This window comes from Puma concolor, chromosome D1 (assembly GCF_028749965.1).
Source record: "Puma concolor isolate L17-30 chromosome D1, mPumCon1.1.hap2, whole genome shotgun sequence".
NCBI lineage: Eukaryota > Metazoa > Chordata > Mammalia > Carnivora > Felidae > Puma > Puma concolor.
The window spans coordinates 57651156-57676987 of NC_141676.1; the positions used below are offsets into that span (position 1 = coordinate 57651156).

Genomic DNA, 25832 nt, shown 5'->3' on the forward strand with positions numbered 1-25832 from the left:
GAAAAAGTTTGGCAAAGTACAAATTTCAGATGGTAGGGACCATTGTTTTTGGAGGAGAGCAGTGTCTGTCAGGATGAGGGTCTCCCCCACCATAACAAAACTTTCCCCAAAGAGTAGAAAAGAATTTCAGAGGAAACAAGAATTTGACTTCAAATAGAGTCAGAGAGGCACTCTTGGGGAACTCTAGACCCACTCCTCACTTTTCAGATGAGGCAGCTGAGGCCCAGAAAAGTGTAAGCATATATCCAAAGTCACACAGCAAGGCAAGGGTAGAGAGGCACTAGGCCAGGCAGGATTCTCTTCCTTGCCATCAATTCCCCAGTGAAGGACAGAGGTCCTTTTGAGGCAGAGCTGAGACAAGGCTGAGGTGAGGAACTTATAGGAGGCTAGTCTCAACTCAAAGAGGAAGAGCATCCTCCCTACAGAGATTTCCCTCAACCGAGTCAATCCCTGACTGCCATCCTGCTCTATGCCCATCCTTGCACCTCTCATCTGGGCCAGGGCCTCCTGCTTCCAGGGCCTGCCAGCCTAGTCAGACCCAGCCCTCTTTTGCTGAGGAGAGCATGAGTCAGACTATCCTCTGTTCCTGGGGCAGGTGAGCCCAGGCCCAAGAAGGAGGAAGAGACTGCTGGGGGCTCAAGGAGAGAGAACCCTCCTCTTTATCAGGGATCTGGGACCGGTGAAGACTGGAGGAGCATGGCATTTAAAGCTCCTCAAATCTGAATTTGAGTCATACCAGGCACTGCCGTTTCCTGACTTTGACAGTGGTCAAAATTACATCTCCTTCATGACCAATAGAGAGGAAATATTTTCTCCCTCCAGGGTGGTTCGAGGATTAAATAAAAAGAATGAAATAATATTACCCATACATCCAACAATAACCCATGTTATTGTTTATGAACAAATAAACTCTCATTTGTTCATTCAAATGTTGAGGAGCTTCCTTGCATTGTAAGCTGGGCCCTGAGGATGAATGGCACATAGCAGAAGCAGGCGGGGGTGGGGAAGACCCCAGTACCCAGTACAATGAGAGACTTGCCGGACAAGGGCGGAGGTGGAAGGGGAGCTCAAGGGTTGGATCAGCTTGAAGCAGGAGAGGCGACCCACACCCTCTGTTAGGAGGGCGGAGGGCCACAGGTAGTCGTGTTGGTTTGGCAGTGGCAAGTCAAGGGCGTTTCCGTTGAAATTCGTTTTGCGTGTGAAGCAGAAGGGACTTTGCGAAGGGACTAGGTTTGAAACGGCTGAAGGGATTAGGAAAGGACTGAAAAGAAGTAAAGGAAATGAAGTCTTCCAAACTCCCATTTTTGGTGATGGGTACCGCTTTACCTTTACCTGTCCTGTACTCCATGGGGGGGGGGGGGGGGGGGGAATCCGACCGGTAGAGGGCGTAAGAGCCACGTATCACGGAGCTCAAGAGGAGGGGCGGGGCACAGGGCGGAGCAGCGAGGACAGGGGCCTCTGAGACGGCGGGGGCAGGTGGAGGGCCGTGCCTAGGGGTGGGCAGCTGGAAAAGTGAGGGGGATGGGGGCGTGGCCACAGAGGGTGGGGCACCTGGAGCGGCGTGGGAGGGTCAGAGCTGGACTGGCAGCAGAGGTAAGAGGGGCGGGGCGTTTGGGGGCAAGGGAGGCTGGACGGGCTCTCTGGGAGAGTGGGATTCACAGAGAAGGGCCCGGTGGGGGGCGTGGCCTGGGCGGGGTGAGGGGTGGGGCAGGGAGCGGCTAGCGCCCAGGTCTCCTGTGGCGCCTACTGCTCCCCCTGGCGGCGAGTCCCGCCCCCTTCCACCTGGAAGAGTTTCTGGGTGTACCTGAATGTCGGTGTGTACCAGTTTATGGGTCGGAAGTTGCCATGTTGGGGTTTCTTTGAGCAGAAGATGTTACCACACAAAAGCGTCTGAACCGCAGTGGGGGCGCAGCCCCGGCTGTATGTCAGAGGATCTGTCCACACTGAGAGCTTTCGCGTGCCGGAGGGAGTCCTTGGCGGGGCAGTTCGGCCTGCTGGGTTCCAGAGGGGCTCCTCTAGAGGGTTACTTCGGTCTGCAAGTGCTCAAGCAGTCTTGTTTCTCTTTCAGCTCCTCCCCGATTCCCTCCCCCCTAACTCCCGATTCCCAGCCTCGCGCGCGACCGGAGCCCACCCCCTCTTTTGGGCGCGAGGCCCCGCCTCCCGCCCCCTTTCCTCAGCCACAAAGTTTATTTGCAACAAAAGGGAGCGAGGAGCTAGCAGCCAAGAGGGAGGGAGCGGGAGCCGGAGCGGGAGCGCGAGGGGAGACAGGCAGGCCGGCTGGCGGGCACGGAGCCGAGGAGCAGAGCACTGGGATCCTGCCCGGACCGGGCCGGGCCGCGATGCTCCGAATCGCACCGGCCGAAGAGGGGGCCGGTCCTGGGGGTCGGCGCTGAGGCGGGAGGGACCGCGCTGGATGGAGCAGATGCCGCCCGCGGCCTCAGAAACTTGAGCCGCAGCAGATAAACCTCTGCTTGGGTCTCTGCGCCCTCTCCCCGCAAACCCCCTCACACTGCTGCTGCAGAACCCAGGCCTTCGGACCCCGGCTGCTGCGCTCCTTTCGCGGCGAGGGCGTGGGGGGGGGGGTTGGCCACGGCTCCCCGAGGCCAGCCCCCCCAGAGTGAGTGCTGCCACCATGGCGGACGGGGCGCCCCGGCCCCCGCTCTATCGCAGCGTCTCGTTCAAACTGCTCGAACGCTGGAGCGGCGGGCCCGGACCGAGGGAGGAGGCCACGGACACTCCCGGGCTGCGGCGCCGCGCCTCGTGCCGGCCGGCCGCGACCGTCCCGGGCCAGCCCTCCCGGCGCGTGTCCAAACTGGCGTCGGGGCCCCCGGCCGCCCCCGCGCAGCCGCGCCCGCTCCGCAGCCTCTCGCCGTCCGTGCGCCAGCTCTCCCGGCGCTTCGACGCGCCGCGCCTGGACGACGACCACTCAGGGGCCCGAGACGGGGGCGTCTCCCCCGGGGCCGCGGAAGAAGCGGCGGAGGGTGCCGCGCGCGGGGCCTGGCCCAGCGTCACCGAGATGCGCAAGCTCTTCGGAGGCCCTGGCTCCAGGCGGCCCAGTGCTGACTCTGAGGCCTCGGGAACGCCCAGCCCCGACGGTGCCGTGTGGGAGCCTCCGGCCCGGGAGCCCCGGCAGCCACCGACGCCACCTCCTCGGACGTGCTTCCCCCTGGCTGGCCTGCGTTCCGCGCGGCCGCTGCCCGGCCCAGGGACCGAGGGGAGGAGGCAGCGGCAGCAGCAGCAGCAGCAGCAACAGGAGCGGGCGCAGCGTCCGGCGGATGGTTTACATTCTTGGCATAGCTTCTCCCAACCGCAGGCCGGGGCCCGGGCCTCCTGCTCCTGCTCCTCCTCCATCGCCTCCTCCTATCCTGTCAGCCGCAGCCGGGCTGCCAGCTCCAGCGAGGAGGAAGAGGAGGTCCCGCCGCCGCCGCCGCCCGGGGCTCAGAGTCCGGCCTACCACGGAGGCCACTCCTCGGGCAGTGAGGAAGACCAAGACGGTGAGGGTGGCCACCGCTGGGAAGGGAGGCCGGGACCCAGGCCTGGAAGCTCCTTCTTGGATAAGGACTGTAGGCCACACAGTTATGGGTTAAATCTTGGCAGCATGGACTCAGCAGGGGGAGCCAGGAGTCCTGAGCCCTCCAAATCTCCAAGAGCCCCTAGTGAAGAAGGACCCCGGGAGTGGGGTACTGGCTCGCCTCCCTGTGTACCGGGTCCTCAGGAGGGACTCCGGCCCATGTCTGACACTGTGGGGGGAGCTTTCCGCGTGGCCAAGGTGAGCTTTCCCGCATACCTAGCCAGCCCAGCAGGCTCCCATGGTAGCAGCCGTTATTCCAGCACGGAGACCCTCAAGGATGAGGACCCATGGTCTAGTCGGGGTTCTGGGGGCTGGGGCATGTATCGCTCGCCTAGCTTTGGAGCTGGAGAAGGTCTCCTCCTAAGGCCCCAGCCTCGAACCCGCACCAAGGGACCTGTGGGCACCACGAGGGCATTGCGAGATGGAGGATTGGAGTTGGACAAGAGTCGGCAGCGGAAGTCCCTGTCGAATCCAGATATCGCCTCCGAGACCCTGACGCTGCTTAGTTTCCTTCGCTCAGACCTTTCAGAGCTGAGGGTCCGAAAACCCGGTGGGCGCCCCAATGATCTTGGGAGCAGCCCCTTGGATGCCAGAGACTCACCAGCAGCAGGCGGCCCCTGCGGACAACTTGGGCCCATGCCTGGCCCATCCACAGCGTCACCTGGCACCCGGCCCACACTCAAAGACTTGACGGCCACTCTGCGGAGGGCAAAGTCTTTTACCTGCTCTGAGAAGCCTGTGGCCCGCCGCCTATCCCGCACCAGTGCCCTGAAGCCCAGCTCCTCTGAGCTCCTGCTGGCAGGCCCAAGTGCCGAGGAGGACCCACTGCCCCTGGTTGTCCAAGATCAGTATGTGCAAGAGGCCCGTCAGGTTTTTGAGAAGATCCAGCGAATGGGTGCCCAGCAGGATGATGGAAGTGATATCCCCCCTGGAAGCCCTGACTGGGCAGGAGACATGACCCAAGGGCAGCGGTCCCAGGAGGAGCTCTCTGGCCCTGAGTCTAGCCTGACAGATGAGGGCATTGGGGCAGACCCTGAGCCTCCTGTTTCAGCTTTTTGCAGCCTGGGTACCACAGGGCTGTGGCGACCCCTTTCTTCATCCTCAGCCCAGACCAACCACCATGGCCCTGGGGCTGAAGATAGTCTGGGAGGGTGGGCCCTAGTGTCCCCTGATACCCCTCCCACACCAGGTGCCCTCCGCCGGAGACGGAAAATCCCACCTTCAGGCCCTGGTGGGACTGAACTGAGCAATGGAGAGGCCGGGGAGGCCTACAGGTCTCTGAGTGACCCAATTCCACAGCGCCACCGGGCTGCCACCTCTGAGGAGCCCTCTGGGTTCTCCGTGGATAGCAACCTTTTGGGCTCACTGAGCCCCAAGACAGGACTTCCAGCGACCCCACCTGTGGATGAGGGCTTGACCAGTGGCCACAGTGACTGGTCTGTGGGCAGTGAAGAGAGCAAGGGTTACCAGGAAGTTATTCAGAGTATTGTTCAGGGGCCTGGTGCCTTGGGGTGTGTGGCAGATGACAGGGTTGCTGGCAAAGCCCCCAAGAAGAAATCTCTGAGTGACCCCAGCCGCCGTGGGGAGCTGGCTGGGCCTGGATTTGAGGGCCCTGGAGGGGAGCCCATCCGAGAAGTTGAACCCATGCTGCCTCCATCTAGCAGTGAGCCCATTCTTGCAGAGCGGCAGGCAGAACCAGAAGAGCCCAGTCCTGCCAGGGGCCGGGCGCAGTCTGAAAGGGCCCTACTCAAGACCCCACCTGCCTCCTCCACTGCCCACCGTGACTTCCACCTTGACCCTAAACTGGCTGATGTTCTGTCCCCACGGCTCATCCGACGTGGTTCCAAGAAACGCCCAGCCCGGAGCAGTCATCAGGAACTACAGAGAGAGGAAGGCAATGAGGACCAGACTAACAGCCTGTCTCGGGCCCGACTGTCCTCCAAACACGTTCGCCACGCGAGTGTGCCCGCCACCTTCACACCTATTGTGGTACCTGAGCCACCGACTTCCGTTGGCCCCCCTGTGGCTGTGCCAGAGCCCATGGGCTTCCCTGCCAGAGCCCACTCCACATTGCAGGCACCATCACTCGAGGATGTCACTAAGCAGTATATGCTGACCCTCCACCCTGGTGAGGTTCCTGCCCCAGTACCGGTGGATATGCCTTGCTTGACCCCTGTTGTACCGCCCTCTGCTGAGGCCAAGTCCCCTGAGGCAGCCAGGGCTCCAGATGAGCCTGTCCCAGCCAGCAAGTGCTGCAGCAAGCCACAGGTGGTGAGTCCTTTGTTGGGGGCTTTAGGGGTGGGGCCAGAGAAGGGCCATGGGCACTGACTTACACAGGAGCCTTTTGAGTGTGCTCATTAGGTAGGTGCCCAGGTCTAAGGGGGCTTCTCTGGTCCTGGAAGTGCCCAGATAGTTTTAAGAATGTTAAAATGTGTAGACACAGGGCTCCTGTCTACTCAGGCCCCAAAGGCTTGTGCGGGTGCTGATGTCAAAAGTTCTTGTCTGCTTCAAGGTATTCTTGGTGATAATTACAAAAGGTTTAATCTAGTCCTTAGCTATTTCTCAGGGATTGGTTTTAGAGATTCCTGTCTGATTCTTTTTTATAAATACCCAAGGAGGTGTGAGAGTCTTTCCTGAGTCTTAATGCCCTATCGGCCAGGCCCTTTCTAGGATGTTAGGGTTTGGGGCCCACAGCTGACATAGGTCTGTACTTCCTCATGTGGTTCTTCTGTGGCAGATCAAAATGTAGGTTTGTTCCTGGGCCTGGGAGAATTGGAGAGGTACAGGCATTACTGATGGAGGAGCAAAGAAGATTCCATAAAGTACACTGGTGGCCCTGGCCTTTCTCTGTGACTCAACCTCTCCATCTGTAAAATCACGGATTGTGGACAAGGTGCTACTTGTCTCCATCCAGCTGGTGCTGCACAAATTTGACAGTTCATAGGTTGGAGTTGAGGCCCTCTTGGTGCCTGCGGTCTGCCAGAACCTCTTCTGATTAGAGTGGGGGCTTGTAGGGGAGGGCAGGGACAGAGAAAAGGCTGCTGAAGCTCAGCAGACAGGGGCCTTGAGAGAGTTTGGGAGTGGTTTCAGCGCCCACAGGCAGGGCTGCCTCTCTGGGTCAGGGTGGGAGCACTGTTCCGCCATCCTGCCAGCTCTCATCTCTCCCACCCCACCCCTTTCTGGTGACTGAAATGCTTCCCCCTTCCTCTGCCAGACCCCAAGCCCTGGGGACTCAATCTTTCTGAGGGCTCTCCTTCTGCCTTCAGATGTCCCTGGAGTTTTGGCTGTGGGTTTAGATAAGTTCTAGGTGTCATGATGCCCTGGCATCTGACTTAGAAGCTAGATTCTGGGTGTTGGGTTCTGGGCCTAGTGTGGGGATGGCTCAGGGTTATTTCAACCATGGCCTGCATTCCCACTGTGTTGTGGGCCTGTGTGAAGAGCCTGGAAACCCTAAACCCTGGACTAATTTGGTCACTCCCAGTTCCCAGCACTCTCACGGCCCCTCTGAACTCTTTCTTTGTTTCCCTTTCCTTGTCTCTGTTTCCCCCTGGTCCTGGCTCTGGTGTCTCTCACAGAGACCACAGAGAGAGCCAGCAGGCAGGGAGTGGGGAAAAGGGAGCCTGGTAGGACAGCTCTGATGCCCCTAATTTCAGAGCCAGCTGTCTTTGGAACATAGGGGTGGGGGAGGGCATGAGCAAGGGCAGCTCCTGCCCAGGCCCCTTCCCCAGCTGCCTTTCCCATATAATTATCTCCTCTGGGAGCCTTGAAGGCTAAATTAGGGAAGAAGGCAGAAATGAACCAAGGGACTCAGGGAAACTGGTGGGGGGGGGGTGGGGGTGGGGGTGGGGGAGATGCTCCTGAGAAGAAGCATTAAGACCCAGAGAGGAGGTGGGAGTTTTTGCAGAATAGGTGGCTTTTGGCCTGCCTTCCTTCATATTGTTTGCCTGTCCCACCCAACTTCGGCAAGAAGCTTAGCCCCCTCCACCACCATGTCTGTCCATAACACAGGCTTCTCCCTGTCCAGCATAGAGCCTCTCTCGGGCCTCCAAAGCTTCACCTACTCTAGCCCTCCCACTTTTGTAGACCCAGCTTGATGTCCCCTCTTGCCTTGTAGAGGAGAGAATGAGTGAGTCTGTCTTTGGAAGAGCAGAGTTTGAGCCTAGGCTCCAGATCCCGTGTGGGCTAGGATCAGTCACACCCCTGCTCTATACCTCACTTTTCCCTTATGTAAAATGGGGGTAATGGTTTCTGTCTGGCAGGCTATTATACGGTGAGTGGCTGGTGTGATCACTTCCTCCCTGGGGGCAGGAGAGAGGGAAAAAACAGGCTCCACTCCCCCCTCTGCCATGCCCGCAGCTCTTCTCAGTGACCGGCCTGGCTCTTCCTCCCTGCCCTCTACTGGTTTTTGAGCACAGGGCTGGGCACTCTGAGCCTCAGTATAACCTGGTAGACTTGAATTGGTTCAAAAGAGATTCACCATCCCCTAATTCCCCAACCTCTTCATAAAGCCTGGAGGTTCTCCTATCTGCTAGCCTCAATCCCTTCTGCTATCCCCTTCCTTCTGCCTCCAGGAAGATGGGGAGCAGCTGTTCACCCCCTCCTACTGGCCTCCATGGAGGAGACAATGTTCCCTTGTTTCAGGCCTGGGGCTCCAGTCATGCTCCCAGGGCTGTGGGTGGGGATGGTGTGGTGTGAGCTCCAGAATAAGAAGGGAAGAGAAGAGGCTTTCACACTTTGCTGATGAGGCAGAAACTAGGCTGAACCCAGCCAGGGGCTAACAGGAGAGTCCCTGGGGGGCAGAGGTGGCCCCTGACCCAACCCAGGCTTTGAGGAGTCCCTCAAACTCAGGTCTCTCCCAGCCCAGAGTCTCTATTTGCCCTCTGCATGGCATATCCCTATTGGGAGCAGGTGGCCTGGGTACCAGGCCTGGCTCAGCCTCTAACTTGCTCTGAGACGTGGACAGTCATCTTGGGCCTCGATTTTCCCATCTGTACAGTGGGATGTTAGACTGTGTGGTCTCGAAGCTCTGTAGGGAAGACAGCCTGCAGAGTGGTCAAGGGAAACAGGAAGTGTTGGAGTGTTGCTGGAAGAGAAAGAAAGCTCCGTGCAACAGCTGTGAGAGCCTAGGAGCCCAGGGAATGAGGAATAACTCGTGGTCATTTTGTTCTCTGAACACCTGCTTGCGTATCTGCTGGGAGCAGGCAGAGCTGTTGGAGCCGCCGTGCCCTGCCCTGCCACACCCCTTGTCATTTCCACTTACACCCACAATAGCCTGGATGATCAGACTCTTCACTCCAGTGCTTCCCCTACCCTGGCCTTCAAGTACTGAGTCTTGTAGCCCAACTTTCTGCCCTCAGGTACTGATACCTGAACACATTTGACAAATGTGACAACTATAGCCCAGAAACAGGAAACGACTTGTGTCTCAGAATCCTAGATGGATTGACTCACAGAATTTTAGCATACTGGACTAGCAGTTAACAGTGGCTAACATTTATTAAGTGCTTACTATATGCCAGATACTCGGAATGTTTCATTCTTCAGATGTGGAAACTGTGAGAATCTTCCAGTGCTGGATTCTTTGAATTGCAGACTGTTAGATTCCCACCGAGTCCTAGAATGTCAGTGTCTTAGAGGTGAAGGAGCCAAAGGGATCTCTGTTTCTTGGTGGGACTGGCCTGCCATCTGAGTAAGGGGCATACAGTCAGGGGGTACCTGGGGCGTGTCACCTGCATACCCCTAATAGCCTGAACACCTTCCCGGTGGTTATTTAATTCACTGGGACCTGGAGGTGGAGTGGAACGAACTTTGAGACTCAGTTCTGAGAACACTGGGTCTAAGGTCACATGGCAAGGCAAGCCACAGCTGGGCCCAAGCACCAAACCCCTGCCCCAACAGACATGCCTCCCCCGCCACCCCACCCCGGCTTGTCCGACTTGCCCGGCTGCAGCCCTTCATCACCTTCCTTCTCTCTGTGTCCCCTTGGCAGGGAACCCATGGGGGTGGGAGTTCTCTCTTTTCCCTCCTTGGCTCTTTGCTGTGATTTTTCCGTGGAAACTGGTTCTGGGAGGGGAGGCAATTAGGACATTTGGAGTTCTGAGCGATACCAAATATCTATAATTAAATGTCTTGTCACCCAGAGGAGAGTGGGATGGGGAGGGCAGGCAGAGGGCGGTCCCTTTCTTCTCTTTATTCCCCCCTCTCCCACCCCCAAGTCCCCCCCCCCGCCCCCCCGTCCCTGGCCGACTCCTTCCTAAGGGCCCTGGACTATTGGAGGGAGTACAGTCCAGGAATGGGTCCCCCACCAAGAATGGAAGAGTTGGGGGATGGACCAGGGTTGAGTCTGACATTTTTCAGCCCCACATTTCCAGGACCAGCTGGGTTTGGGAGGCTCTGTCCCCAGCACCCTCCCAGTGTAGGGACTTGCCCTTCCTGCTTCATTCCTTTCCATCTGTGATCTCAGGCTATACATGCTGCCCCTCGGTGGGGTGGAGGCACCCCCAGGCCTGGGGAACCAGACACTCAGACCATTCAGAATCTAAAAGCAGACTTAAGAGACTGAAGGATGTTGAAGAACTGGTCTGGGGGCTGGCAGGGGAGACTTCTTAGAGGTGGCTATGCCTGGAGCCTGGCCTTGAAAACTGGAAGAATCTGTATAGCCAGAGAAGAGAGGGAGGGGTTCTAGGAGGAGAAGGGCACAGTGATGAGCAAAGTCTAGGAGACAGGAAAGACATGACAGGTTGTGTGTGGTAGGAGTTTCTATCAGAGACTTGGGTGACCCATGATAGAGCAATGCATTCATCCCTTTAACAAATACTTACTGAGCTCCTAGACATACCAGGCACCCTCCGGGGCCCTGAGGACACAGTAGCAAACAAAACAAAGTCCTGGCCTCATGGAGCTTCCAGACTAGTGAGGAGACCTCACTAGGGGCTGGGGAGCAAAAGAAAGTAGGTTAAGGGAGCAGAGAATGACAGGGAGAAGGTACTATTTCAATTTTAAAAAAAAATATTTTTATTGATTTTTGAGACAGAGACAGAGCATGAGCAGGGGAGGGGCAGAGAGAGAGGGAGACACAGAAACCGAAGCAGGCTCCAGGCTCTGAGCTGTTAGCACAACGCGGGACTCGAACTCACAGACTGTGAGATCATGGCCTGAGCTGAAGTCAGATGCTTAACTGACTGAGCCACCCAGGCGCCCCGAGAGGGTACTATTTTAGATCAAGAAGTCTGGGAAAGCCTCTCTCAGGAAGTGAGATTTGAGCAGAGGCCTGGAGGAAGTGAGAGAGCAAACCAGCTAGCCGTCTCAGGGAAAGAACATTCTGGGCAGACCAGCTAGCCATCTCAGGGAAAGTACATTCTGGGCAGAGAAGAACAGCAAGTGCAAAAGCCCCGAGGCAGAAGCGTGTTTGAGAAGTTATCCAGAGGACTGTGTGGATGGAGCAAAGTAGGAGATGAGGTCAGAGAGGTCAGGGAGGGTGGAAGTGGGTCAGGGTTGAGGTAGATCTCATAGGCCAATAGAAGGACTTCAGCATTTACTCGAAGTGAGACAGGGCAGGCACCTTGGGAAGGTTGTGAGTAGAGCAGTGACCTGATCCGACTTAGGCTTTCACAGGTCTGCTCTGGCTGCTCTGTCGGGGCCCACGGTGGAAGCAGGGAGGCCAGTAAGGAGGCCACTGGAATATCTGGGTGAGAGCCGATGGTGGCTTAGGCTGGGACAGAGGTGGTGGGGTAGTGGGTTTCTGCTGCAGCCCAAAGGGTTTTGTGAGGGACTGGATCCCAGCGTTCAAAGTGAACACAGAGCTACTGTGGCACCCATTGCTGGGCAGTGTGTGAGGGGTTGATTAGGGTGGGGAGGGGGAAGTTGATAAAGTCCCCAGGGTGTACTGGGGCTGTAGGCTGCACTGACTGCCCCCTGCAGACCTACATTGGCTTGGTTCAAAACATAGGAGAGGGGAACCACCACAGGGCCGTAATGAGGACAGCCACAGTGCCATATCCCACTGGTGTCTCCTCTACAGCCACCATGACACCCATCAGCTCCAGCTTGCATTTTCCTGAGACCGGGAGCTCATGCCACCCCATCTGGTCCTCCAGCTAGGTGGGCATTGCCATGGTCCCAATATATGGATGAAGAAGCAGGCCCAGAGTGGACAGAGGTTGGCCTAAATGCCCTGTGGCTCAAGTATGGGATTTGGCTCCAGGTATCCTGACTCCCAGGCCATACGTTGGCCCCACAGAGTTCCCACTGAGCAGAGTTGGCTGGAATGGCTGTGTTAGGGTGGGGGAAGGGGGAGCCCATGTTTCCCAGAAAGGCTTGAAGCCCTGGCGTACTTATTGGGAAATGTGCCCAGGCAGCCTGGCGCCTTGCTGGCAGGCCCTAAAACAGGGGCTCTGGGTCTCCTGGGAAGCAAGAGCCTATTGGAGCCAATGCCCCCGCCATGGGAGTTGATCCTCTCCCCCCACTTCCACCCTAAGCCTCTGGGGCATTCTAGGGGTGGACTGAGGCAGAGGAAAACTGCCAGGCTGCTGGGCCCTGGGCAGTGAGTGAGCCCCAGCCCATGACATGCAGGGGTCTGGAGCCCCAGCCAGGGTATCTGAGCTCCAAGAGGGGCATCCATGACCTCCCCCTCCAGTAGCTGTGGGAGGTCACCAGGAATGACTTGGTAGCACATAGAAGCTGCACTAGGGGTCAGGAGATGGATTCTGGTGTTAGCCTCTCCATTTTCCTGGTGTGTGGCCTTAAATAAGTCCCTTCCCACCAGAGCCACAGATTCCTCCATGCTCTTGGGCACAAGGATAAAACCTCCCCACAGGGCTGTTGGCAGGGGCAATAGCTTTCTTCAGTAGATCCCAGTTTGTAGACTGAAGTGCCAGTAGGCTGCTGAGGAGACTGAGGCTAAGTGGGGCTGGGCCTCACCAGGTCCAGCCCCCAAGGCCTTTTCCTTGCCACCAGCTGCTGTTCCAGGCTCCGCCACACACACAGATGAGGCTCTCCCCACACTTGTGGCAAACTGGGGGGCTTAGTCTGGGGTGATGCTGTTGCTGCCGGTATTTTAAAAGTTGGTCCAGGGCATGGGGCCGTCCCTGGGCTCTGAGACTCTCCTTAGGCAGGGAGAGAGTGCGTGCGGAATCTACACAGGCACCTGAGGTCAGAGGGACATGAGCTGATTCCAGTCTAGGCTGGCAGACAGGTGGTATATTGGTTTCCTGTTGCTGCTGTGGCAAATTACTACACATTTAGTGCTCAAAATGATACAAATATTATCTTACAGTCCTGGAGATCAGAAGAAATGGGTTTCACTGGGCTAAAAATTAAGGTGTTAATAAGGCTGTGTTTCTTCTAGAAGCTTTAGGGGAAAACCCATTTCCTTGCCTTTTGCAGCTTATCGTGTCTGCTGGAATTTCTTGTCTTGTGGCCCCTTCCTCCTTCTTCAAAGCCAGAAGCATCACACCTTCAAATCTTTCTCTCACTCTATACCTCCTGCCTTACTCTCATAAGGACACTGGTGATTACTTTCGGCCCACTTAGATCATGCAGGAGAATTTCCTCATCTCAAAATCCTTAATCGCATCTGCAAAATCCCTTTTGCTGTGACAGGTTCCAAGGATTAGGACATGGACATCTTTGGGAGTCATTATTCTGCCCACAACAGGTGGACAGAGGGGCCAGGCTGTTGGTTCCTGAGACCAAATCCCCCGTAGGTGCTGGGCATGAGGCAGAGGCTCCGAACACAGGCCCACTACATCTATTGTACGTTCATTTCTTCCGATGTTCATTTGTCAATTGTCATTCATTCATTTTGCAGTCAATTGTTGAGACCCTTAATGGACAGTAGGAACACACAGGGAAAGCTGGGACATCATCCCTGCTTACCAACGCTTTTCAACAAGGGTGCTAGTCCCCTGAGGTGGATGGGGTCGAGAGGTTGGCTGAGCACTGGCCTGGTGGGAGAGGGACAAAAGTGGGTCACTTATGGATGGGCTTGGTTTTTAGGGGTTGCTGGCCCTGAGCTTGCTGACTAAAAATTGGGATGAAGCAGCTTCCAAGAAGGGCAGTTAGCAGAGGATTTAGAGGCAAGGCAAAGAGGGAAGTTGAGGGTCTAGGGAGGGAGTGGGAATTACATCTCTGTCAGGCTGCTCTAAGTGACCTTGGATGAGGAAGAGCTCCCTCACCTCGTGTGCCAGGAGCTCCATGTTGGGGATTGGTGACCTGGTGCTGTTGGACCAGAGGATCTGTCAGGTTCCTTCATGGCCTGAGAGGCTGAGGTGCTTCCCAGGACGTGGTATGTGGAGGGTAAGGACCACTGCCCAGATCCTTTCATCCCCCAGGCTGGCTTTGAGACCCAGGGCAAGCATTTACAGACTCCTCTGCATTGCCCCCTCACTCCCCCAAGGATTATTGTTGAGATTAAATGAAATCATGCCAAGAAGTCTTGACACATAGTAGGTGCTCAAGAAGTGTTAGTTCCTTCCCTCATGACTGAGAGGCTCAGATGTTAGGATTCTAAGATTCTAATAGACATTGACTCTGGAATGCTCAGCATCTCTTTCCAGCCGTGAAGCAGAGGACAGAGCTCTGGACAGGAGAGCAGGTAGGGTCCTGACTGGGTAGGGTCAGTGGCCCAGTAGCCTGGGACTTTGGAGGAGGCAGGTGGGCAGAGAGAGAGGGGCTGGGTATTTGGGTGGAGTCCAGCTCCCCCTCTTCTTTTGTTACCTCCAGCCCCAAACTGGGAGGCTTAACAGAGCCAGAGCCCTCTCTGGTCAGAGCCCCAGACCCATTTGAACCTGCCTCTGAAGCAGGGTTCACAGCCCTTCCAAGCCAGGGGGTCTGACGGTCTATGTGCCTGGTGGGCTTTGGGGTTGGACTTATAAGGGTTGACATGTCAGAGTTGACTCTAACTCACTCATTGAGTGAAAACTAACAAGTCATTGTATCTCAGCTCTGAGCCTTAGTTGCCTGCCCTGTCAGTCCAGGACCCTAGATTTAGAAGCTCTCAGAACTGTGGCCACTTTAAGGGCATGTGCTTTTGAGATTGCCAGTTAAGAGTGTAGAATCTTGTGGTTTCAGGATGAAGGATTCTGTTTTTTTCCAGGAGTCCATACCTCTTAGCTTGATTTTGTTTGTACATTTGAGATGGTTACTTCTTGGTTCTGAGATTCTGGGGCCAAGGAGAGGCGGGGCAGGTCCTGGGCCAGTAGGGGAACTGTGTTGGAGGGGGCCAGGCTGAGGGAGCAAGCACCAGGTTGGTGTCTGTTTCCTGTTTATTGGTTCCCAGGGGGTGAGCAGGCCCTGCCCCAGAGCAGCATGGAGCAGGAGGGAGGGAGGCGGGCTTGGAGGAGGGGGGGGGTGGTCCTGGCTGCCAGCCAGCCTCACAGTCTGGCCTTCTGGGACGTTGAGACCCCTCCCCCTGAGCCCCCTTGAACAAACATCCAGTCCTTTCCCAGGACAGGGCACTGAAGGTCAAGGAGCAGATGTGGAAGGGAAGGGGTGGTAGGACAGGAAGGGACCCTTCCCCCCCGCACCCCCCCCCCCGGCCCCTCAAAAATCCTACTGACTCCATCTTTCTTGGCTGCCTGTGTTACTGAAGTCTCACTTCTGGTTCCTCACTGTTCCCCTCTGTCTCTCCCTGTCTCCTTGGTGTGGGGCATAGTGGTGAGATGTCCAACTTCTTGGTAGACTAGGAGGCAGGAAGAAGAAGAATAGGGACAGGGCCCTCAATGCCAGGAGGTCTGCCTGGAAGGATCTTTAGAAACCAGCGATGTCTTCTAACCATCCCTTACCCTAGCATTATTCAGAGGCGACGGGAAACTGAGGCCCAGCAAAGGGAGGGGTCTTGTCCAAGGTTGAGCCATAGTAGACCAGGAGCAGCAATCTGCCCTGTGCACCTCACTGCTGTTCCAACCCGAAACTTGGATTGCTGGGTGTAAGGGGGCACTGGGAATTCTTGAGGGGGAGGGTGGCAGGGCTCACTTGGCATTTTAGGGAGTTGGACTAAATGAGGCAGGAAAAAGAAGCCTCAATACATGTCTGCAGAAAGGTCTCTGACCAGAGCACACAGGGAAAGGCTGTGTGTACAAGAGCCAGGTTGAAGGCCTTTGGTGCCAAGTTAAATGACCTGGGCTTTGTCCTGTGGGCAGTGGGGAACCATGAAAGCGTAGGAGCTAAGGAGAAGCAGTGCCAGATGGACACATTAAAAAACATCCTCTGGTTATGGACTGGAGAAAGCAGGTGATGAGAAGCCCAAGCTAAGGGTTCCAGGTGATGTAGGGATGGAGAGAAAAGGATGACTAGGGAGATAATTTGGAGGTAAAATCTGGCAATTTAAATTTAGGCTCAGGGGCCCTGTTAGAAACTGGGGTGGTGGTGGAGGGGGGGGTAGTGGGGCCCATCTCCCTTATTTGAGTTAGAGAATGTGGCAGTGGAACAGAATGCAGGGTCATCTGAGCAGAGCAGACCATTCCTCTGCATTTGTAGAAGGGTAAGGGGGCTCTGAGCCAGCTCAGGTCTTTGCCGCTGTGCCCCATATACGTCCTATCTAACTTCAGTCCCTCCTGCTGCAGCGGAAGTGCCTGCTTCTCAGTGGGGTCACCAGAGAACAGCAGAGCTTCAGGCTACACCCCCAATCCCACTCCTTCTGGGAGTGGCCTGGGTAGGGAGCTTGGGGGGATGGGGAGAAGGGGCAGGCCTGTGCTGCCTTGCTAGCTATGACCCAAGACCAGTCACTCAGCCTCAGTCTCCCCATCTGTCAAGTGGGAATCCTAGATGTGGTGGAGTCCAGGAAAGCTCTGGACTGTGCAGGCTCTCGGGAGCTGGCAGTAGAGCAACTGGTGTGTGGACAGGCAGGCCATCTTGCTAGCAGTGCCTACAGTGGGGCCTACAGTCAGAGACAAAGTATCCTTGTGATATTTGTACCAGACTCCAAGACAAGTGCTGTTCTGTGGCCCTGCAGTCCTAGAGGCCTTCGTGGAGAATAGGGCAGGCTGTAGGGAGAGGAGTAACTCAGATTTGGGGCCTGATCTGAGCCTCAGTTTCTTCACCAGATGCCTAAGTACCCTTCTAGCTCCTTGCTGCGCCTGGGTCTCTTTTCCCCTCCTCCTGGACCAGAGCTTTCAGGCGTCTCCCCAAGGCCAGCGGGGGCATTGCCTGGGGCGGGTGAGGAATTTCCGAGGGAACAGCTAAATTCAGCCCCGCACTAAAAATAGTCCTGGGCCTGGCCCCAAGGCTAGAGGAGGAGATTGGGGGGTGGAGGGGGGAGGTGGAGGGAGGAGGGCGGGGCAAGCCCTTATCCTGCCTGCCCCACCTCTTCACCTGGACCCAGGGCCTGGGCTGCGGAGGACCTCCTCCCTTGTCCACTTCTTACATTAGGCCTTTCCCTTACTGGAGCTCTGGGCTTTTTTCTCTCCTCCTTTCTCTGTCCTTCTCCCTGCCTTCCTCCCCCAGCCTCGCCCCTTCTGGCTGTGTCTCTTCTCTATATCTCCCTGCTTCTGGCCGAGCTAGACAGAGGCCCCTGGCCAGGACCAGGCCTTCAGAAGAGGGCCTTGAATACGGAGGTGTCCTCTTGGCATCCCAGCCTAAGTATCAGGAACCACCCCTGGCTCCACTCACAGATATTGCAACCCCTTTCTTCTGGGCGGGGCGGGGGCGGGGGAGGACAAAAGAACTCAAAGGTTCTGGGGTGTAGAGATGTGGGTGGAGCCCCTGGTTCATCCCGTAACCCAGTGCATGGTTCTGGTCAGGTGGCTCCACTCTTGCCAAACCCTCCTATTCCTGGCACACAGGGCATCAAAACACATTTATTAAATAAATGTCATGGAGAGAGTGGGGAAGGCAGGAGGAGCAGAGCTGGGCCCTGCCCTTGGGGAGTTCCCAGGCTACTCTGAGCTCTTCCCACCCCCTAGATCCAGCCCTGTTTTGGCTCTGCCCCAGGGATCACAGGCCTGAGCATCCAGGCAGGTGAGAGCCGGCAGATGGGCAAAGGTGCTGTCCCAAGCCAGTACTGAGTTGGGGTGGGAGGGGGGAACTAGACACTGAGGCCCAGCAAAGGTGAGGTTCCTAGCTCAGGTCACAGAGCTCAGAAGGAGAGACATGGTGGTATTGGAGGCTAGCCTGGCCTCACTCCAATGCTGCAGGAGTGAATTTTGACTAATTTAGCAGGGAGATCAAGGAGGAAGTGGATGGAAAGTCTTAGGAGGTCTAGCCCACGGTATTTGACTGAATATAGCGCGACTCATGGCTGAGGAGTCACAGGTAGTGGTAGCAAAGCTTGTCAAGCTCTTCCTGTGTGCCAGGCACTGGTCTGAGCACTTTCCATGCATTCACTCATTCAATCTCACAACTACCTGTGGGGAGGTGCTATCATCCTTGTTTCTAGATGAGCCTGAGGCAAAGCGTGATAAAGTACTTTGCCTGGGTTAGGGAAGCTAAGTGGGGAATTGTTGTTGAAACCCAGACAATCAGGTTCCAGGATCCATGAACGTCACCCAGGCTCCTGGCTGGCAGGACTGCCTGGGTGGGCAGTGGTGCCATCACCAAGGTGACTATGTGGGAGGAGAGAGTGGATTCCGCTTTGCACATAGGAAACCCACTGACTGGATTTACAGCACACAGTCCTAGCCCCAGGAACTAGCACATAGTGGTTGCTCAGTAAATACTAGTTGAATGGCTTACTTGCATATGAGGGCCCCTTGGGGTGCAAGAGGAGGTGATGGGCAGGCAGAGGGAATGAGTATTTCCTCCCACCACCTGCCCAGAGACCTTTCTCTTGGTGCTGGAGTGCAGCTGAGGTGGGTGCTGGGCTCCCTGCTTGTAGAGAAAGCTCTGGGTTGGAAGGGCGCTGAGATGAGCAACAGGCAGGGGAAGGAGGGGTGGGTAGGGGCAGGCCAGGCAGTGCTGGCGCAGTCCCGCCTGCAGTATCTGGAAAGCAGATCTCTTGGGCCATGGCCGGCGTGACTCAAATGGAGACAAAAAAACCTTCCATATTTGGACAAAGAGCCTAGAGAGGCCCGGACCCGCAGCCAGCCCAGGCCGCCTCCCCCCACCCCTGTCTCCCTCTGGGCCCCTAGCCCTGAGCCCTGTCCCATGAGTTTAACTCTTGGGCCTCAGGCAGCACTGTGACCTCCTCCCCTGAGTCATAGGGCCACCTTCCATGTGGCCAAGCCTGGGCCATGGGTGCTGGAGAAGAACCACCCAGCGTTGGACCCTGAGCTTGGGGTGGAAATGCAGAGAGGAGTCCTGGCGGATCCTGCAGTTTAGAAGGGGGTTACACACCCAAACAAACAATTCACATGCCATGGGGTGAGTTGACTGTAGACCCCCACCTATCCCAGCATCGGCAAAGCAGAGGTACACAACACGTAGGCATACGTGCGTGCGCGCGCGCACACACACACACACACACACACACACACACATTTCTTTTCAATTCCTAGCAGACTTCTGTATTCCCAAAGACATTTATGCAGATATCAGCAGTGAGGACCCAGCCTGAGAACCTCTCATACCTTCCCTGGAGCAACCTTTGATGACAGCAAAGTTGGAGTAGATACGGGCAGCCAGATGTCAGCTTACCAAGTAATGTAAATAGTCATTATCCCTCTGGGGCGATGCAGACGGAGCAATTCATCTCTGCACCGAAACCCCTGAGTGCCCAATGTGTGAGCTGGGTTGTGCAGTGGATGCCAGAACCAGGTGAATGGGGAGAGGGCCTCAGCCCACTTTCTGCCTGGAGTGGGACCTCATTCCCAGGGGGAGGACCCACATGCTCACCGTCACTGGTGGAGTAAGTCACTGAGCTGACTACACAGCTTCCCCGGCTTTTCTAATTAGCCCTGGTAATTAACTCTGGAATCAGCCTGGGTAATGCATGTGGAGAGTCCAGGGTAACCTTTAAAATTCATTTCCATTGTTGCCCACTGGTACCTACATGGGCAGGGTTAGCATGTGGGCTATAGGACAAACAGAAAGAGGTTCCTACCCCAGGAAGAGGTGGGGAGCCTTGTCTGAGAACTGAGGATCAGAAGGAGGCCAAGGTGGGTGAGGGTCAGGGAAGCTAATGTGGCTGGAGCCTTGAAGAACCAGCAGGACTGACTGGCAGAAACGAGGCCAGGCCTTTCAGTCAGAGAGAACCAGGAAGGTAGAGAGGCCTGTGATGGAATGGTGCGTCTAGGGTGCCATGGAAGCTCCTGATTTTTGGAGAAGTCAGGTGGGTCCTGGGGAGTCTAGAAGGCCAGCCTTGAAAGTCTGGGGTTCATCTCCGGGAAGTATTTCCAAGCTCTTAGGAATAGTGGAACCCTTTCTTCTATAGGACAGGTCAGCTTGGAACCTGGTTGATTTAAGTGAAGGTGGGGGCATGTCTGCCCTCTTGATCACGTCTCCCTCCATGTACTTCCATGGAGCCCCCTAGGACTTAGGCAGAGGCTGCCTCTGTTTGGGGCAGATGGGCCTTGGCATAGGGATTGCAAGCAGGACAAGCCTCTCCCTTCAGGGAGCCTCCTCTGAGGCTCAGAAGTTCAGCCCAGCCAAGCGCCCCGGGGAAGGAACAAACCCTGTTGGGACCATGTTTCCAGAAGTATCCAGGATGATGGAGCACCCCACCTTGGGGCTCCTATGAGCAGGCAATGTCCCCCAGCAGGGGCCTATAGAGCTGGGCTGGGCCCTACCTGATGGGGAAGATGACCTTTTGGATGGTGGGAAGACCCTGATTGTTGACTGCTGCTGCCTGGGAAGGTACAGGCCCTTTGAGGGGGGTAGGAGTTAGCTGCTAGCCATGATCCCAGTATGGGAATGTTGCCTGGCCCAGCTCCATCACTGACTGGGGACGGGGGAGGCAGCAGGCAGGTAATTTAGGTTAGAATTGGAAAGATTCCCCCAGAGCTCAGAGTAAAAGGAAATGTGAATGGACATTGGCAGGAGAAAGCCTGAGCTCTGAGCCTGGCAAATCCAAGGCCCTTCAGAAACCAGGCTTGGCCCATCTCGGGCACTAGCCTACCTGGCCTGCTACACAGCTTAGGCTCCCACTTCTTTGGCCATCAAAAACATTGGATGAGTCAGAAATTGCCAAGCATAAAGACAGGATGATGCACATTGCAGAGACCAGCATATGCCAAGACCTGGTGTGTAAGAGTGTGATGGGTTGGAGGAATTACTATGGCATGAGCATCATGCAACCAGAGTATGATACAGGTGGGTAGAATTTGACTTGATGCTGATGGGTCAGCAAGGGCCAGTTCATCCAGAGTGTTTGGGGTCAACCTGAGTGCTTACACTTGATCCTACATCCAGCTGTGTTGGTATAAATGGTTATATATATAGATTGGAGCCAGATGGCTCAAGTTCAAAGCCTGCTCTTCCTCTTAGCTATATGACTGTGAGCAAGTACTTAATCCCTCTGTGGCTCAGTTTATGCTCCTGTAAAATGGGGATGATGATGATGACGTTCATTATAGGGTTTTTGTGAAAATTAAATGTGATAATGACTGTGGTGGCTGGGCTGGACCACTGACCACAGGGGATCAGTGGGAAATCATAAAGTTGGAAGGCGAGAGAAGGTGGCCTGGCCTGGCCTGGCTGAGGAAGGGCCCCAGGGATGGGGAGAAGTGGATCGGGTCACCAAGAATAGCCTAGAGTCATCTGTGGGGGAGGGGGACATGCTGAGTTCCCTGGGAGAGGCTCAAAACATCCCCCCCCCCCCCCCCACAGGCAGCTGCCATAGGAAAAGAGCTAAGGGGCTTTGTGGAGGTCGGGCGGGGGTCTGTGGGCTTGGGAATCTGCTGGATTCTCCCTGGCAGAAATTCCCACCCTGCTATAAAGTTGCCTATGGATGATCTCACTTTACAGTCAGTATCTATGGCCCAGAGAGAGACAGGATTGCCAGGGCTGCCCAGCAAGTTCTAGCCCCAAGTCCTTCATATAGGCTGGGGCCTCATTTCCAAGCTTTGGCTGGGTGGAAGCCTAGCCCTGAGGTCACTCAACCTGAGGAGGCGTGGGGGCGCTAAAGGAGCAATTTGCCAGTTCTCTGCAGAAAGGGCTAGGGGCTTCCTCTCTGGCTGCAAGGTGGGCAGGGAATGTGTCCTGTATGAGACCACAGGTGACACGGGAATTGTGCAAGAGGAGACCGCCTGGGAAACTGAAGAGAGAAAGCAAAGACAATGGCTTCCAACGCAGCGTCCCAGAGCAAACCACTTCTTCTTTCATCTTGTTTTTAGTCACCGGGAGCCCCCTTGGGACCTGGTCCTGTGCGTAGGCTGGAAACACAGGGCAGTGCCCAGGGGTGATCAGAGGCTGCTGCCCAGAGGCTGGGGGAGCCCAGAAAGTCCACACTCTGGAGGGGGTGTACAGAAGGGACAGTTTCTGAGAAAAAGGCCAAAGCTAAGCCTTTGATGGATGAGAAGGAAGATGAGGGTTGCAAAGGCTGTTCAAAGCTGAGCCTGGAGCAGGCAGCAGGTGCCAGATTGTAAGGTGAAGTTTTTAAAAATTCAATGTAGGTATTTAATATTTTGAATAGATACTATAATCACATGGTTAAGAAAAACCAAAAAGGGTAAAAAGTCAGGGCACCTGGGTGGCTCGGTTGATTGAGCGTCTGACTCTTGATTTCGGCTCAGGTTGTGATCTCATGAGCCCTGCGTTGGGCTCCACGCTGCCACGGTTTGGGGTTCTTTCTCTTTCCCTCTCTCTCTGCCCCTCTCCCCTCAAAATAAGTACATAAACTTGTTTAAGAAAAGGTAAAAAGTCTGCCTCTCACCGGCTGCCTAGTACCTACCCTGTCCCACCCAGGACACCCCGTTATTAGTTCTTATGAATCCTTCTATATGCAAATACCAGCAAATGCACTGTCTTTCCTTCTCTTTCCACACAGAAAGAGGCACACTGTTCACACTGTTGTCTACTTAATGAGATCTTTTCCCAGATCTTGCTTTATCAGTGCTTTGAGAGCTTCCACAGTCTCTTCTTGTGCTGTGTGGTGTTCCATCACACAGATTACCACATCTGTATTTAGCCACGCATTAAAGGATGTTTAGGATATTTTCAGTCTTTTCCTGTTACAAATAGTGCTGAAGTGAACAAGCTTCTTCAGAGGTTATTTTGTACATGGACTGGCATATGTTTAAATGGTTTTTTTATTTTTTATTTTTATTATTTTTTGAGAGAGAGAGAGAGAGAGAGAGTGCGCGAGTGAGCGGGGGAAGGGCAGAGAGAGAGGGAGACACAGAAGCTGAAGCAGGCTCCAGGCTCTGACCTGTCAGCACAAAGCCCAATGTGGGGCTCGAACTCATGAGCCATGAGATCATGACCTGAGCTAAAGTTGGACGCCCAACCAACTAAGCCACCCAGGCGCCCCTAAATTTTTTTAACATTTATTCATTTTTGAGAGACAGTGAGAGCGGTGGAGGGGCAGAGAGAGAGGGAGACACAGAATCCAAAGCAGGCTCCAGGCTCTGAGCTGTCAGCACAGAGCCCAGTGTGAGGTTTGAACCAACAAACCATGAGATCACGACCTGAGCGGAAGTCAGATGCTTAACCGACCGAGCCACCCAAGTGCCCCTGAACTGGCGTATGTTTAGAGCAATTTCTTAGGGGTTGAATCGCTGGGATGAAAGGTATATGATTATGACTTTGATGCTTTACAGAGGGGTCCATTACCAGAGTAAGAAGCCTGTTTCCCCACAGCCTCACCAAGTGGGACCTGCAGTATTTTCCCAGTCTGAGAGGTGAAATGGTATCTCAGGGTAGTTTAATTTGCATTTATCTTACAGTGAGTAAGGCTGAGCATCTTGCCGGATGTCCAGGAGACATTTGGATTCTCTTTCAATGAATTGTTCATATCCTTTGCCCATTTTTCTCTTGGATTGTTGGCCTTTTGTTTACCGATTTCTAGGAATCTTTAAAGTATTAAGGGGTTTATTATTTTCTGGGTTATGAGTTGTAGATACTTTTTCCAGATTTGTCACTTGATTTTTGACTTTGTTTATGGTATATTTTTACCATGCAGAAGGTTTTGTTTTTATGTGGTCTACTTTATCAAGCTTTTATTTTAAGACTTCTGTATTTGTAGTCACATTTAGAAAGGCCTTTCCCACTCCAAGGTTATAAAGCAGTTTCCCCATGTTTTCCTCTGGTGTTTTATGTTTTCTTGTTTTGTTTTACATTTAAATCTTTGACCCGTTTGGAATTTATCCTGGTGTGTAGTGTGAGTTATGGCTCCAACTCTATTTCTTCCCAGAACTGGAGTATCTTTTCCAGGTGGGTGTGAAGGCTGGAGGCTGTAGCTATTGAAGGTCAATGGCAGAGTGGTGAGAAGGGCTTGGGGCAACAGGAGTATAATGTGATAGACAGAGATGGGGCATAGGCTGGTGCCATAGCATTCTCAAAGCCTCATCTCTGCTGTATGACATTGGACAAGTCCCATCCCCTCTCTGGGCCTAGAGTATACCTAGAGTATAGCTGAAGGGGCCCTGGATATCACCCTGAACCCAGGGCTGACTGTGAGGGAGGAGATGGCCAGCAAGAAGGACTGTCCTGAAGGCAGGGGCACAGAGGGTGGTGGCCATGGATCCAGCACCCACTGAGGCTGGGCTGAAGTGGAGGGGGTTGGGGGGCTGGCAGCAGAATTGACAGTGTTCCTGGAGTGGGCAGGCAGGAAGACAGAGAGGGGCGGGCACCCATTTAAAAATACCTACTGCAGCCTGGCACTGCAGGCAGGGGTGGGGGGCAGGCCCTCTGCCAGCCTTCCGGATCCAGGAATGCTGAGGGTTGCTGGGGCAGGCACACTGTCAGTTAGTTGTCTGAGGACTGGGGGCCCAGCCCAGCTGTAGCCATATCATGGAGGTCCTCTTCTCTCCACCATGCAGCAGGCATCCTTGTCCTCTCCAGTGGAGAAAGAGGGACAGACCACCCTCTTAGGGACTACTCCTGGTACTGCCCTGGACTTGCTGTGTGACCTGGGGCCAGTCCCTGTCCGCTGGGGTCTCTATCCATCAAAAGGGGCAGTTGGACTTGCCTGGTGTGCTTCTGCCATCCCTGGCCCTCACCCAGATTCCAGTTTGGGTTCGAGCTGGGAGGGAAGAGCTTGAGGTCCTTACCTCTTCCCCCTTTACAGATGGGGAAACTGAGGCCATGGAGGGGACCCTGACCCCGGCCCTGCCATTGCTCTTCTTGGCTATCTTGGGCCCCTGGACCCTCCTCCCTGCCCCCACACGGCCTGTACCAACTCCCCACCCCCACTCCTGGGCCCCAGTGGTCAAATTCCAGGGCTGCCATTGCCATGGCAACAGTGGGCTCACAGGGCCCCTCCTCTCAGGGTTCTCTACCAGGCTGTTGTCCAGAGAGGAGGCAGAGAGGGCCTCCCGCCCCTGGGGGACTAGAGGGGTTGGGGGTGGGGTAGGGAGGAGGTCAGACCCAGCTGGTTTTGCATTTGTTTTCCAAAGGAGAAAATGGAAAAGGCACAAAGTGCTGCCAGTAAATGCTACTCTGTTGTTATCCCAGACACAGTGGGAGGGACAGAGGTGGTCACCTGGGCTGGGGACAAGAGAGCCACCTAGAAAGCCTCTTCCAAACTTGCACTTGGAGAATCGCCCCATGAAGGGTCTGAGACCAAGGTTTTAGAATGGGAGATGGAAGATCCTTCCCCAGGTCACCAGCATCCAGTGCTAATGCTGCCTAGGGACTGAGGGGCCCGGCCCATCTTGGGCTTTCTTCCAAGCAGACCTGCCCCATTGTGGAAGGAGTTACCATGGTACCATTGGAGAGGGTGAGCTCCTCGCCCTGGGGTTATGCAAGCAAGGACTGCCAGGGGATGCTTACCCCGGGAGGGGGTTGGTCCACTTGACCTCTGAGATGACCTGCCTTCTGAGGTTCTCTGGTTATTCATAACCATCCAATATTTATTGAGAGCTCTGTTCCACACACTGTGCTAAGTAAGCCCTTTATATTCTGTATTCTATAGATGAAACCGTGGCACAGCTGTGGGCCTCCTGGAGGTTGGGGCAGCCACCAGCACAGTGTAGTCTCTATATATGTACACATACATCCATATGTATGTCTGCGTATGTATATTTTGTAACGTGGAGATGGTGCAGTATGCATGCTTCTTGCTTCTTCCATTTAATATTACACTGGACATTTCTCCATGGCATTTTAAAGAACTCCATAAGTGCATGATTCACACAGCTTTGTGGTCACTTCCCGCTGTTGTGAAGAAGGCAAGGTGAGTATCCTTGTCCTCTTCTGCTGCTGCTATCCCCTGGACTAGAAGATGCAC

At 55.1% G+C, this 25832-nt stretch overlaps 1 protein-coding gene across 2 annotated transcripts in view; it reads left to right on the forward strand.

Annotated features, from left to right (window-relative positions):
* Positions 1 to 2188: 2188 nt before the first annotated feature.
* ARHGEF17 (Rho guanine nucleotide exchange factor 17) overlaps positions 2189 to 25832 on the forward strand; it is a 58310-nt gene continuing 34666 nt past the window's right edge. The window contains exon 1 of one of the 2 annotated variants that reach the window (XM_086678260.1): positions 2189 to 5842. In XM_086678260.1, the coding sequence (XP_086534386.1) occupies positions 2633 to 5842 (3210 nt within the window). In that variant the 5' untranslated portion in view covers positions 2189 to 2632. The remainder of the gene's footprint in view (positions 5843 to 25832) is intronic. The other variant, XM_086678259.1, reaches the window with a different exon arrangement.